The 16,250-nt window shown below is 41.0% G+C and overlaps 1 protein-coding gene across 1 annotated transcript in view; it reads right to left on the bottom strand.

Moving 5' to 3' along the window:
• ATL3 (atlastin GTPase 3) overlaps window positions 1-16,250 on the bottom strand; it is an 81,897-nt gene that overhangs the window by 4,925 nt on the left and 60,722 nt on the right. Inside the window, exons 8-10 of the mRNA XM_006861010.1 lie at window positions 13,432-13,570; window positions 4,759-4,886; window positions 3,534-3,590 (exon numbers count right to left, since the gene is read on the bottom strand). Of these exons, the coding sequence (XP_006861072.1) occupies window positions 3,534-3,590; window positions 4,759-4,886; window positions 13,432-13,570 (324 nt within the window). The remainder of the gene's footprint in view (window positions 1-3,533; window positions 3,591-4,758; window positions 4,887-13,431; window positions 13,571-16,250) is intronic.

The raw sequence follows: 16,250 nt of genomic DNA, 5'->3' as shown, positions 1-16,250 counted from the left end.
AAAAAAAAAAAAAAGAGCTTAAATGAATAGAGAGAAATCCTGTTAATTGATGGTACATGGAGGGGATTATAGTCATTGTTATGAAACAAAGCATATGATTGTTGACTATAAAACTAATGATCTGCCCTACAAACTGTCACTCAATTCACAATAAAAATTAAAAAACATAAAACCCTGATGAGTAAATAAAGTATGTCCTATGTGTTCTACTAAAGTACACAACAGGTTAACAGGTACATGGCTTGTCTAACATCCCAGATAACCTAATTTTATCTGGGTATGTAGCACCAGAAAGGCAGATAAGAAAAGCAGGAGTGCCGAGGCAAGATGGAGGAGTAGGCAGACGCTCTGCAACGAAGTCATGGGAGACCCACGGAAGCAGATACAGATGGTGATCTGGAACCCTGAGCTTCAGAGGAGAGGACGGAGAGGTGAATCAATCGCATGCTGACTGGAAGACAAAGCTAAAGCAAAGCAGTGAGAGAAGAAAACCGGGTGAGCTGTCAGCTGGCATGGAGTGACGTGGCCATCTTGACCTTTTGTGAGTATCTATTGATACAGCAGCTTGCAGGCATAGGACAAGGGAGAAATGGGGCACAGTTCTCCCTTGTTCCATTCCCTCCTGGTTGGCAGGGGTGTGTCTAGTCTCTGCTCTTACCAACCCAGCAAGCAGTAGCACCCTTGCTTCTGTGGAGCCACTCTGAACTAGGCTACACAAACAACGAACAGAAAGCTGCATCCACACTTGCAAGTCTCTACCACACCCACCAGAGGACAAGTGGTGAGTGCCTGAGAACACACTAACATGCAATAATAAATTACAAGACAACCACAGAGTCTCAGGGAAATCAGACAATGTCAATTTACGTGAAGAAACAAGACAGAGTGCTTCAAACAAGTGACCAAAATAGAATCAGAAAATATAACACCAGGAATGGTATCAGAACTACTCGATACGGAATCTAAACGAATGCTATTTAGGTACCTTTAACAGACTGAGAGAAAGATCAAGGAAAGCAAGAATACAAAAAACTTTGAAAGAACTCAGGAAAACACTACAAGAAAAAAAATGGCAAAAGAAATTAGAAACTAGACAAAACCAAGGATAAGAAAGCCAGCAGGCTAACACTAAGACTTCAGAAGTAGACAGTATGTTGGAAGGGTAAATATCAAGAGATTTTTCTTCAACTTCAGAAGTAGAATTGAATCAATGATAAGGAGAAGTGAGGGAAAAACAGCAATGAAGCTGCGAGCTAAGCCCTACAACATTCAAGAGACTCCTGTGAACCAGGGTGGAGACCTGGACGGCCAGCAGTGTGGCAAGACCTGGGTACTCCTGGGTCCAGAGTCAGTGACATAGCCACAGAGGACTAGAGTGGAGAGTGAAGCATCCAGCAGATAAGAAGAGAGGGCGTATGCACAAGAACACTCACAGTTGTAGCTAATACCCACTTGACCTGGCTTCAATGACTGGATGATCAGAGATCAACTAGAAGAAGAAAGAAGAGGAAAAAAACAGTGATCTGAAACAATTTGATGAACTTGACCTACACCTATGGATGCAGTAGCTCAAAAGGGGGAACAAATCTTCACAGGGAGGATCATTCCCACCCCATCCACAAAGTAGACATTGGCTACCCAAAATGGGGGGGCTACAAAGGTAAGAAGTGACTGGCTTACAAGCTTTCAGAATGGAGCCTAGATCCAGAGGATGCGGAGGAAGGTAGAATCTCCATTGAGTGGTATCCAATCTGTCTAGGTGGGGCTGATGAAAGGAGATGAGGATAGGTCTCTTGTGGTACAATAGTGAATAATTGCTATCAGGGCTGACTGTGAGGGTTGGAAATGTAAAGGTAGACGTTTTGTAGCAAAAGGAGGTGAGTGGTTGACTTTGCATTTGCAGTCCAGGAGTGGAGGTCCATGGGACCATCAATGGAGAGGAGCGTAGTGCAGGGCCCTACCCAGAGAAGCAGTGATGCCAGAGATGGAGGCAGAGACAATGATGTGGAGACATGGAGCGGCTGGGAACTCTAGACCCAGAAAGGGAGAGGGGCTGTGTGCTGATGACCAGGGGGCAGGCTTGCAGGGCATACCCTTTGGTTGGTTGATGATGCATGGAGGGGATTGTAACCATGGCAATGAAATGATAAATGATAGGATGAATGTAGAGCTAATGTTCTCCCATGTAAACTATCACATAATTCACAGTGAAACCTTAAAAAAAAAGAAAAATAATTAAATCAATGGGAGGCCAAATTATTGATTGAACTTTAAGAAAAATCTCTCAATATTTACCTGCTAGAGGAACAATCAGAAAAAAGAACGAAAAACTCCAAAGAAAGCCTAAGAATTACACGGAACACTGTCAAGAGGAATAAGTCGTGTATGATTGGAGTTCCAGAACTAAAAGAGACACAAAAAAAACCACCAGAGAGCAAATTGTCCACGAATTCATGAATTGTTAGAAGAAAACGTCCCTATCATCAGGAAGGACAAGAAGTTAGCACTTCAAGAAGTTACACAAACTCCAAAACAGGATAGACCCGAAAAGAAAATCACCAACATGATCACACTTTTCAAAACTAATGACAGAAAAAGAATCCTGAGAACAGCTCAGGAAAATCAAAACATTACCCACAAAGGAGAACAACTCAGACTCAATTCTGATTTCTCAGCAGAAAACCACGTAGACAAGAAGACAACGGGATAACGTAGAAAACTTGAAAGAAAAAAGGCTCATCAAGAATCATATATCCAGAAAAACTGCCCAACAAATATGATAAACATGAGATAAGGATACTTACAAAGAAACAGAAATTAAAAGAATTGTAAAAACCAAAACAATTTTACAAAAGACACTAAAGGGAGTTCTTTAGCCAGAGAACCAAAACAACGCACAGCAACCTGAGACTAGCACGTGACCCTATCACCCAGAATTCCACCCAGATATGCAGATGGTGGTAAGTGCTTTCAAGCTGGTTCTGACTCATAACAACCCTGTATGGGGTTTCTGAGGAGTGGCGAGTGGTTTGAACCAGCGACCTTGCAGTTAACACTCCAGTGTTTATTCTACAGTGCCACACCAAGGACTCCAAACCCAAATATGTAAGTATTCAAAGCAAAACAAACCTACAAGACTGAAAAATTGGGGATCAGATATGCAACAACAAAAAAGTAAAGGAGGGAATGAAGAGAAAAATCAAGTTTTCAAGAAAGAAATGGAAATAAACTTAACTGTAACCCTAAAACTAAGCCAAGCCTTACTCCTAGCCCTCGCCCAGCCCCTATCCCTAATACTAGCCCTAACCATAACTGTTAACACTAAAGTAAGCACAATCCTAACCCTAACTCCTACCTCCTACCCACCCTACGAAAAATTACAGAGAAGCAGCAGATGGTCACACAGCCGGCTTCTTCCAGCAGAATGAGGAAGCAGAGTAACCACACGCTGTTCCTACAGGGCTGTGCTCACTGCGTCTGCGTCAACTCACTAATCGACAGGCGGATGATGTAGGCCTCAGAGAACTGCTTACCTGAAGCATGGATTTTGGGTGAGGCAGATCTTCTCCTTGGTAAATTTTAATATATGCCTTAGAATATAAACATAAAACTATGATTAGAAATAGTATCCTGTCTTATTTTATTTATACTGTCACTTTTAAAACCAGTGACCATTACAAGTACATTTTCCTAAAGACCTGTATCCACAACCAGGAATTAGAAAACACACAACACACCTTTGAGTGCATGTTAGTGGTTTGAGTTAATTAAAATAACTAAAAAGATTCTCGAGCAGCACAAGCCTACAGGCTAGGACTTCCATCCGACTCGCCATGCACACTGGCCTCACCACTCCCTGTGGGCAGTGCCCACTGCCTTGAGGTAGACTTGTACATCTAGGTACCATCTCCTACTCACAGCAACTTCCTAACACCTCCTGTCCACACCGGCTTCCATCAGGAGTCATCTTCCTTTAGCCACTCCTCTAAGAGTGCCAAGAACATCCATGTGGTTCTTAGGCAGATACTGCCACCCAGTGGCTCACTCCTGGAAGGACACACACAATTGTCTGAATTCCCCTCACTCTCCCAGGAAAATGTTCCTCTAAAGTCTCCGAGTTAAGAAATCTCACTCCTAAGTTTGTCTTTCAGCCAAATTTGTAGCTAAATCAGAACAGGTGCATATGGCTCTTCCTTGGCCTTAAGTGCAAGAAAAGGCACGGATCCTTTTCAATGATTTAAAAGTTGCTCTGGCAATTGTTGCTGCTGAGTGCCATCAAGTTGGTTCTAACTCACAACGACGCTGTATAGGGTTTCTGATGAGTGGCCAGTGGGTTTGAACTGCTGACCTTGAAGTCTGGTATTACCCTACAGTGCCACACCAGGACACTGAACATACAACTGTGAAAGTGACTGTAATCATGAATTTCTTTCCAGAAGAGGTTGATTCAACCATCTCAAAGTGAGATCAAATTTACATAATATTTAAAGGGCCAGTAGGAGTTACTGGGTTTGGGAAGTCAGAGCTTGGTAACCCAGTACTGAAGACTGAGTTACAAGAGAATGAAAGAGTATCCGCGTGGTTCTTGGCAGACACTGCCACCCAGTGTCTCACCTCTGGAAGGACACAGAGGTCTCGAAACACTCCTCACCATCTCCTGCAGGAGACTTCCTCTAACTGATATTTTCTAAGTTACTTCACACCCTAGATCAGCTCAACCAAAAATGCAAACATTTGATCATTAAAATCCACATTTACCTTAAAGTACTCCAGGAGTCCCCGACAGGTGACTTTTGAGCCATTGATCTCCTTTTCCATTAAGTTCGATGGGTCTAATACAAATGGTATCAGTGTCTGTAACTGGTCTTTGAATTCACTGGCAATATCTGTTAACAGACCATAAAGAATAAAACATGATGAGGAAATAAGAAACCAAATAACCTTAAACAACTGGGTGAGCAAAAGAATGCAATTTCAGTGCCTACCCAGTCATTTAACCTTGGGTAGTTGCTATATTTAAACACTTGCTAGGGAAAGAGGGCTCAGGAAATTTTACACTTTTGGGTTACCATGACTCTATCCTAATGTACCTTTCTTTGTCCCCTACCTTTCTACAGTATAACGTGCCCTCTACTTCAGAATTCGGAGTCCTGGTGTGGCGCTGTGGGTTAATGTGCTGGACTGCAAAGTCGGTTTGAACCTCAAAGTCAGCAGTTCCAGCTCACCAGTTACTCCTTGGAAACCCTGTACAGGGTAGCTATGGGGAAGAATCAGGCTGCTAACCTTAAGGTCAGCAGTTCTAAACTACCAGCCGTTCCGTGGGAGAAAGATGAGGCTTTCTGCTCCTGTAAGATTTACAGCCTCAGAAACCCTGTACAGGGTCGCTATGAGTCAGAACTGACTCCATGGCACACCAACAACAACAAAAAGTTAGGCAGCCCATTGCTGCTGCCACTGGGCCAATCTATCTTCTTGGAGGTCTTCCTCTTTTTCTCTAACCCTCCACTCTACCAAATATGCTGTCCTTCTCCAGGGACTGGTCCCTCCTGACTGCATGTCTGAAGTATGAGAGATGAAGTATGACTACCCTGGCTTCCAAGAAGCACTCTCGCTGTACTTCTTCCAACACAGATCAGTTTGCTCTTTTGGCAGCCCATGGTACCTCTTGGTACACAGGGTAGACAGGGATGGGCAACTTGGACATTGGCTACCCAAAATGGCGGGGGGGGCTACAAAGGCAAGAAGTGACTGGCTTACAAACTTTCAAGAGGGAGCCTAGATCCAGAGAGCGAGGAGGAAGGTAGAATCTCCACTGAATAGTATCCAATCTGTTTGGACGGCACTGATGAAAGGAGATGGGGATAAGACTCATGTGGTACAATAGTGAATAATTACTATCAGGACTGACTGTGAGGGTTGGAAATGTAAAGGTAGATGTTTTGTAGAAAAAGGAGGGGAGTAGTTGACTTTGCAGTCTAGGAGCGGAGGTCCCTGGGACCATCAAGGGAGAAGAGCAGAGTGCGGGACCCTACCCAGAGAAGCAGCGACACCAGAGATAAAGGCAGAGATGATAACGTGGAGAGATGGAGCCGCTGGGGACTTTAGACCCAGAGAGGGAGAGGGGCTGTGTGCTGCCGACTGAGTGGCAGACTTGTAGGATGTACCCTTTGGTTGGTTGATGATGCATGGAGGGGATTGTAATCATTGCAATGAAACGATATATGATAGGATGAATGTAAAGCTAATGTTCTCTCATGTAAACTGTCACATAATTCACAATAAAAACTTACAAAAAGAACCTCTGAACAAAAGTTATACAATGGAGGAAAACATTGTCCTATAACAAACAAATTTTTTAAAAAATCTAAAAAACCATTCTTAAATTGAGGTGTTTTGAAAGCAGGGGGTATGCTTCCACCTAGAGTGATGGTCAAACAAAACTCATTTCTTAACCAGGAAGATCCAGCAATTCACAGAAGACCTGTATCTCTGTCCCTTTTCTTGAGAGCAAAAACAAGTCTCTAGAAACTCTTTAAAAAAAAGTAGAAGAGAAAGTAATGGAATTAAAAGATAATGGAATTTCTAGAGCCGAGAGCGAAGCATCCAGATGATATGAAGTCAGGGGAGATGCACAAGAATGCCCAAACTTGCAGACAGTACCCATTTGACCTAGCCTCAATGGCTTGATAATCAGAACTCGAGTAGAGGAAGTTAAAAAAAAAATTTTGATAAAGGAAACAAGAGTGAATTGTTATAATTTGATGAACTTGACCTATACTTATAAATGTAGTAGTTCAAAATACCAACTGAGGGAAGGAGTCTTCATAGCAATTATCAATGTTATCCCCTCTGTATACAGGGTAGATAGGGACAGGCAACTTAGACATTGGCTACCTAAAATGAGAGTGCAATAAAGGCACGAAGTGACTTGTAAAAAAAAAAACTTTACAAGTTTTCAAGAGGGAGTTTACCTTAAGAATATGTGGAGGAAGGTAGAGACCCCACTGAATAACTTTCATTTTGTCTAGACAAGACTGGTGAAAGGAGATGGGGATAAGAGCCTTATGATTCAATAGTCATTGCTATCATGACCAACTGTGGCTCTCACAACAGGCAGACGTTTGGTAACAAAAACGGGGGAATAGTTAATCTTACAGTCCAGAAACAGAGGACCATAAGACCATCAAGGGAGAAGAGCACAAACGGAATGCGGGACCTTATCCAGAGAAGCAGCGACACCAGAGATGAGGCAGAGGTGTGGACCTGGAGAGAGGGAGCAGCTGAAGAGTCTGGACTCATGGAAAAAGACTGTGTGCTGGCAGCCAGAAGGCAGGCTTGCAGAATGTGCCCTTTGGTTGTTTTAAATTATGTATTCCTGAGTGTTTTGTTGCCCACCCTCAAAAAAAGAACAGGAGTGAATGAGAAGCAAATACTGTTGGATGATGATGCACAGAGGAGACTGTAATCATTGCAATGAAACAATGGTGTAAAACTGATTTTCTCCCATGTAAACTATCACTCAATTCACAACAGAAACTTTTTAAAAAAGAAAATGGAATTTTTCCACAAACTTTTTGAGTTCTCTTTGTAGTTTTATTATTGAAAAACATTAAACCAGAATGTGTTATGTATCAAAGACAATCTGCTAAAGAGACTGCAAAGACATAAGGCTTTGATCCTTTCATACAGTCAAGTAGATCCAACCCATTTCATATTCTCAAAATACAAGATAACCAGTCTTTAAGTTCTTCTGGTTTCGTAGAGTTCTCAACTGGCCAATTGTTTAAAAAGTAGATCGCCAAGTCCTTCTTCCTAGTCTGTCAGTATGGAAACCTGCCCATCATGGGTGACCTTACTGGTATGTGAAATATTGGTGGCATAGCTCCCAGCATCACAGCAAGACACAGGCTACTTGGGGGTGGGGAGGGGGGAAGGCCGATAAATGTTGATGAACACCAGTAGAACATTGTTTGATACAGTGCCGGAAGATGAGGCCCTCAGGTTCAAAAGCACTCAAAATATAACTCAAAGTAGAGCTGACTTTAATGGCATGGGTACAGGAAAACTTAGAGGACCTTCATGTGCTGATGGGGCACAACTCAAAATAAGAAGAAACAAGTGCAAATATCCATTCATAATTGGAACCTGGAATATACACAGTATGAATCTAGGAAAACTGGAAGTCGTCAAAAATTAAATGGAATGCAAAAAGATCAATATCCTAGGCATTATGGAGCTAAATAGATCAGTATTGGCTGTTTTGAAGCTGACAGTCATGTGGTCTACTACTAAAAGATTGATAAATTAAAGAGGAATTGGGGTTGCATTCATCATCAAAAAGAACATCTGAACATCTATCCTGAATTACAAAGCTGTCAGAGATAATATCCATTCCTCTATAAGGAAACCACTTCAAATTTATGCACCAACTACTAATGCTGAAGATGAAAAAATTGAAGATTTTTACCAGCTTCCGCAGTCTAAAATTGAGCAAACATCAGTCAAGATGCATTGATGTAATCAAGAATAGCATCTCACAGGGAAGTCTAGGGAGAATTCTACATCTCTTTCTAATGAAGGGCCAAAGTTACTATTGTTGTTATGAAAGTGTTGATAAGTGTCGAGTCAGTTCAGCTGGTGAGCTTGAACTGCCGACCTTGCAGTACAGTACATGAACCCGCAGCGCCACACCAGGACTCCAGAGTTACTATTGTTGTTAAGTGCCATCGAGTCGATTCCGACCCATAGCGAACAACCTCCAGGTTTCCAAGGAGCAGCTGGGGAGCTTGAAGCATCAACCTTGCAGTTCAGATAACTATGCAGTCTGTCGCATTCGCCCACAGTGCCACACCAGGACTCCAGAGTTCCTATTAGTATTGGCTCTTTAACGAGCCCTGGCAGTTTGTAGTTATACGTTGGGCTTACTCAGAAGGTCAGCAACTGCAATCTACCAACAGTTCCGCTAAAGAAAGATGAAGCTTTCTATTCCCATAAAGATTTTACAGTCTCAGTTGTACAGGGTTGCATGAATCAGAATCAACTTGATAGCACATCACTATCCCTATATATACTTATTTACTACATGTACGTATGTATGTATGTATGTATATACAGACACAGATAAATACAAGTTAAAGTATTACCACTATTGTTCCAGTTCAGTGCACAGGTTTATTTAAAAAAACAAAACTGGGTTTAAACATGTCTCTGAAATTTGTGAGTGGCTGCAGATAAGTTGTCTAGGGTCTTAAAAGTACATGAGCGGGCAGGTTGTTTAAAGTGCAACCACTGGTCTTTCCGTGTGCGGAAGAAAGAGTGATGAGAATTGAAGACGCCTGGAATCAACTAGACCAATGGACTAAACGAACAGGTGGACATCGGTCTCCATGACTCTGAGACCAGAAGAATTAGATGGTGCCTAGCTACCACTACCAGCTGCTCTAAAAAGGATCACAGTAGAAGGTCCTGGATAGAATGGAAAAGAACATAGAACAAAACTCAAAATTGTATATATTAAAAAAAACACTGGGCTTACTCGTCAGAAAGAGACAGGAGGACCCCCAGGCTATGGCCCTCAACCACCGTTCAGGTCTGGAAAGGAAATCAACCTCGTGGCCCAATTTTCAGCCAAGAAGTACACAGGTACAGAGGGGGAACACCAACACAAGCCAGGTATGCCCCCCATGGAATGGTCATCACTCAAAATCAAAACAGCAACATTTCCCTGAGGACAAGGATGAGAAGGGACGGGAAGGTGGGCGGACTGGAAACAGCATATGAAGGAAGCGGGGTCACTACTGTTACATGGAGGGGATTACAATCATTGAGAGGAAACAAAGTGTACAATTTGCTGAATGTAAATGGGCATCTTTTTGTAAACCTTCACTCAATTCACAAGTTAAAGTCAATAAAGATATCTGTTTGCAGAAAGATTACTGGGGACTCACACCTGTAAGAGAACAAAGGAAGCCAACCTGGGAGAAGAGAGGAGTTGAGCTCTAATGCAACAGAAAAGAGGCCTCACAGGTGAAATGCTCAAGAAGCTTAACCAGCCCTTACAAGTTCTTCTGAGGGGAGACTAAAAAGACTGCCCTACCAGCCCTTCTATTCTAATTCTTAGCTAGCCAACTCAGTCCAGTTACTCTATTAGGTCTCCCTACTTTATCTGTTGTTAATTGCGCTGCATAGCAACCCTGTATCAGGTTTCCAAGGCTTTTGAAGAAGTCCTCACAGGACCAGAATGCCTGATCTCTCTCCCATGGAGCAGCTAGCAGCCTCAAACCACGGACTTTCTGGTTTGCCAGTGCTGTCCATAAGGAGCCATTGTGCTATATAGTAAATAGGGCAAACAGGGTTTTTATGCTGCTGACAAAGCCATTCTATATTGGATGAAAGGGGTCTCTCCACAAACAGCGAACCCCTCTGGTGTATAATTCAAGCAGTGGTCATTCAACATTGATTACACTAAAATTAAGATCAGCACGCACAGCACTATCTACCTCTGAAGAAATGGTCGACCTTTAAACAAACAAACAAGCCCACTAAAGTAATTCCTAAACTGTAAGGGTAACATTTTGCAGAAATAGCTTCAGGATATACTTCTAATTAAATTTCAGTTTCTAGAGCAACTATAGCAAGGTCTTTTTATAGATTATGCCTGAACAAAACATCCATCTTCAAAGCTGAGAAGTCTATAAACCTTGTTGTTGCTAGGTGCTGTAGAGTCGATTCCCACAGATAAGACGCAGCCTGGTCCTGCACCATCCTCCTGATTGTTATGTTTGAACTCAACGTTGCAGCCTCTAAGTCAACTCAACTCACACGCTACTTTACCAGGGACTTTACAACGCCCTTCTCCAGGGACTGGTCCCTCCTGATAACGTGTCCACAGGATGACAAGAGATGAAGTCTCGCCATCCTCACGTCTAAAGAGCATGCTAGCTGTACTTTTTCCAACACAGATTTATTTGTTCTTCTGACAAAAGGTTTATTCAATATTCTTCACCAACACCATAATTCAGATGCACAATTCTTCAGTCTATATTATTCACTGTCCGGCTTACACATGCACATGTTGTGGCTTGGGTCAGGTGAACCTTACTCCTCAAAATGCCATCTTTGTTATTTTAACACTTTCAAGAGGTCTTTTGCAGCATATTTGCTCAATGCAATACATTATTTGATTTCTTGACTGCTGATTCCATGGATGTTGAGTGTGGGACCAAGTAAAATGAAATCCTTGACAACTTCGATCTCTCCTCTGTTTATCACGATGTTACTTATTGTTCCAGTGGTGAGGACTTTGGGTTTATACTGAAGACTAACATTACAGAGCTAATAAGAATTTCTCACCAACATCCTCATAATAGACACACAGGACAAACATTTTTAAAGTGAGGTACAATTTTATAAAGTGGGTTTTTCCCCCTAATTCTTTTCACTTAAAAAATATTTAATCCACAGAACGAATAGCCCACATGAACTGCAGCCTCCTCTAACCTGAGATTTTAAAAGAACTAAAGGATGCCCAGCTACCACACCCAATCCCTCTGAACAAAACCACAGACGTAAGGTCCCAGAGAGAATGGATAAGAAATGCAGAACAAAATTCAAAGACAATAAAAAAGACCACACTAGACTTGGAGTCCTGGTGTGGCACTATTAGTTAATGCCCATAGTGCTTTGAACCCTAAGGCTGGCAGTTCCAGCTAACCAGTTTCTCCTTGGAAACTCTATATAGAGTCGCTATAGGTTGGAATCGACTCGACAGTACTTCACAACAACAAGACTACACTTACTGGACTGAAAGAGATCAGAGAAACCCCGTGAGACAACCTTCTAACCTGAAGACACTCCCAGAGGTCACCTCTCAGCCCAAAAATAAATAGGACATAGAACACACAACACCTGTGAGAAAGGTGCTCTTTAGAACAATCAACTATAGGAGGCCAAAAGGACAACAGCTGTTCAGTTCCAACAAGGAGAAAACAGGGAGACCAAGGGGAACGAAAGAAACCAGGAACCCGGGGAGGAAATACAGTGTCGGCACATTATGGAGATTGCAACCAGTGTCCGGCAACAATCTGTGTGTGAATTGTAAAAACCAGAAAACAAATTTATTATGTCTACAGTCACATAAAGCACAATATGTAAAAATTAATTTTAAAGGATACTTTGAAATATACATTTTTTTTAAATAGATAGGAACATACAACACATGCTACTCAGTGATCTTTTCATACTTACAAAACATATTATGGATCTCTGTCCACATAAATACATATAGATCCATCTGTCAACCGTTCCATTTTTAATGACTGTGTTTTATTCTTTGTACAAAGATACCATAATTTAACCAATACTTCATATAAAGACACTTCTGGGTTGTTTCTCATTACTCCCAATTATAAATGTTGCAGTACTGTACTTCCTAGTACATACATTTTTATCCATTTATTTGCATGGTTCCTTAGAATAAGTTTTTAAGTGTGGGACCTCTAAGAGTGGCAGCTGTCATTATATTATCACTGTTTTACTGGGAATCTGAGAAGCTCAGATACGTTAATAAACAAAAGTGCTCAGTCTAAATGCATGTGTAAACTGAGGGTCAGTCATTAAGTGACTCAAGATCTGAAATTAGGAACAAAAGCACAATGAATTCCAAGAGTCCCAACTCTGATTCCCACAACCTCCCATCTCGTGAGCGCTTCCTGAAACGATCACATGACCCAGCAATAAGTTATGTTATAATCACACGTAAGCTGCAAACAATAGTTAGGCCATGCATCATGTGAGCATTCCTCAGGGCATTATTTTACTTGATAAATAGTAGCTGACTTACATTTAGATTTCTTTTATTTAGCTTTTTTATTTTTTTGTAATGAAATTTTAATGATTCAGAAGTTGTAAAACAGAACTGACAAAAAATTATAATACGGATCTTTATAAGTTTATGAAATAAACTTATTAGCATGTTTATATCTTTGTAAACCAATAATGTCTCTGAGAAAGATATCATTACCACGAATATTCCAGATGGACAAACTGAGATAAACTGATTATGATGGTGACAATAAGGCAGGAACAAAATCTGAACTAGATTTCAAATACTGTTCTAAGACACCACACTATTTCTTTTTTAAGTATTAAAAGATTCAACACTGGCATTTTCTGGCAATTACTTAAGCAGCCCTGGTGGTGCTGTAGGATAAGCACTGGACTGCTAACCACAAGGTCAGCAATTCAAACCCACCAGAGCTGTTCTGCAGGAGGAAGATGAGGTTTTCTGCTCCTATAAAGATTTACAGCCTAGGAAACCCTATACAAGATTATTATGAATTGGAATCAATCTAATAGCAGTCTGAGTTTGGTTGTGGGTCATTACTTAATTTCAAAGATGAAATCACATTGCAAATAACATATGTAACATACCTTTCAACTTCCCATCAAAGTCAGGGCTGGTGGCCACCTGAAGTCCTGGATGTGGAAGGAGAAAACAGTTGACACTGGAAAAACATGAGTGAATGTGATTTCGAACATTCTGAATTTCCTCATGTTGATGTTCCTTCACCTGCCAATGAAGACCAACAATTTACCAACAACTATCGCTTTCTTCACTAGGAATGATTAGTGTAAGACAAAGGAAAGATTTCTCAACTCTGATGGATCAGAGTGGCCTATGTTTTGTCCCATGAGAAGCTTAGAACCTATGAAGCACTTTATATACTGGATTAACCATGGTTTGACTCCTTAAGCAAACACAGAACAGGTACTAAACTGAATATTGCACAATACTTAGGAGAACAAGGAAGGTTTGTGGGCATGAAGGAGGGTCATACTAGTTAGTTGTGACTGACAAAGGGCTTTGTGTTTTGGCTTTGGAGAACAGGCTAGGCCTGTTTCTATGCATTCCAAAACAAACAAGAATTCTGAATAAGAACAGAGCTAAACTTCTAAGTGTGACAATCAAAGGCACATATGGAACCTGGTGTAAAATGTGAAATGGAAATTACAATCAACGCTAAGACTTTTGCCCAGAAATCTCCTATACAATCCCTGTGAATCATGTTCTTGTTAAGCGCCGTCAAGTCGGTTTCAACTAATACCAATCCTGTATAGGATTTCCAAAAGACAACTGGTAGGTTTGAACCACCAGTTTTTCAGTTAGCAGTCTAGTGCTTATCCTACAGTACCACACCAGGACTCCCTGTGCTTCATGTTACTGTTGTGTTGTTAGGTGCCAGTGAGTTACTATCAATTCATAGAGACTCTATGGACAACAGAACAAAACGCACCAACCTCACATCCGTTGCTATGTTTGAACCCATTGCTGCTGCCACTGTGTCATTCTATCTCGTTGGAAGTCTTCCTCTTTTTCTGACCCTCCACTTTACAAAACAATATCCTTCTCCAGGGACAGGTCCCTCCTGATAATATGTCTGAAGTATGAGAGACAAAGTTTGGCCATCCTGGCTTCTAAAAAACATTCTGGCTGTATTTCTTCCAACACAGACTGGTTTGTTCTTTTGGCAGTCCACAGTACTTTCAATATTCTCCTCCAACACCATAACTCAAAAGCATCAATTCTCCTGTCTTTCTTATTCACTGTCCAGCTTTCACATGCATGTGAGATTATTGAAAACACCATAGCTTGAGTCAAGCGCACTTTATTTTCAAACTGATATCTTTGTTCCTGAACACTTTAAAGAAGTCTTGTGCAGCACATTTGTCTAATGCAATACATCCTTTGATATCTTAACTGCTGCTTACATAAGTGTTGATAGTGGATCAAAGCAAAATGAAGTCTTTGACAATTTCAATATTTTCTCCATTGATAAAAATGGTGTTTATTGGTCCAGGGGTGAGGGGTTTTGCTTTCTTTAGATTGAAATGCAACGCATACTGAAGGCTGTGGTCTTGATTTTTGTAAGTATTTTAAGTCCTCTTCACTTTAAACAAGCAAGGTTGTATCATCTGCATATAGCAGGCTGCTCATGAGTCTTCTGACAATCCTGATGCCATGTTTTTATTCATATACTCCAGATTCTCGGATTTTCTCAGCATACAGACTGAATAAGTAGGGTCAAAGAATACAACCATAGTGTACACCTTTCCTAATTTTCAACTGTTCCCTTGTTCTGTTTGAACAACTGCCTCTTCGATACAGGTTCCTCATAAACACAAATTAAGTGTTCCAGAATACTCATTCTCGGCAATGTTGTCCATAGCTTGTCATGATCCACACAATCAAAAGCCTGTATATGTAATCAATAAAGCACAGGTAAACATCTTTCTGGAATTCTCTGCTTTCAGCCAAGACTCATCTGACGTCAATAATAATATCCCTCATTTCACAGCCTCTTCTGAATCCAGCTTGAACCTCTGGAAGTTTTCTGTCAAGTTTTGGTTGCAGTCATTTGTATATTATCTTTAGCAAAATTTTACTTGGGTGACATATTAATGGTATTGCCTGATGATTTCCACATTCCGTTAGTTCACTTCTCTTTGGAATGGGCACAAATATGGATCTCTTCCAGTCAGTTGACCAGGTAGTTGTCTTCCAAATTTCTAGGCACAGATGAGTGAGGACCTCCAGTTGCAGCATCAGTTTGTTGAAACATTTCAATTTTTATTTTATTCCATCAATTCCTAATACCTTTTCTTTGCCAATGCCTTCAATGACCCCTGAACTTCTTTCAGTATCATTGGCTCTTGATCATAAGCTGCCTCTTAAAATGGCTGAACATGTATGCTCTTAAAATGGTTGAAATGTGTGCTGAAGACCTGGGGGGTACAGGGGAAGGATTGCATGGAGGGGATTGTAACCATGGCAATGAGACGATATAAGATAGAATGAATGTAAAACTAATGTTCTCCCATGTAAACTATCACATAATTCACAATAAAACATTTAAGAAAAAAAAAGTCATTGGTCTTACAAAATTCTATTCTGTGAACTCCAGCTTCATTTCTATCACGAAGGCCCTATTTTCCAACTACTGCCCCTTACTCTTTGCTTCCAACCTTTGTATTCCAATCACCAGTAATTATCAATACATCTTGATCACATGTGTGATCAACTGCAAACTGAAGAAGTTGGTAGAATTCTTCGATTTCATCATCACTGGCTTTAGCGGTTATCTCGTAGGCATATGGATGTTACCCTATTACAGACCACATTGTACTTCAAGATAGATCTCAATATGTTCTTTTTGATGATGAATGTGACACTATTCCTCCTCAATTTGTCA

This window comes from Chrysochloris asiatica, unplaced genomic scaffold (genome assembly GCF_000296735.1).
Source record: "Chrysochloris asiatica unplaced genomic scaffold, ChrAsi1.0 scaffold00040, whole genome shotgun sequence".
NCBI classification, from domain to species: domain Eukaryota; kingdom Metazoa; phylum Chordata; class Mammalia; order Afrosoricida; family Chrysochloridae; genus Chrysochloris; species Chrysochloris asiatica.
The sequence above is the reverse complement of the archived record's forward strand: the minus strand, read 5'-3'. Positions and strand labels throughout refer to the sequence as shown.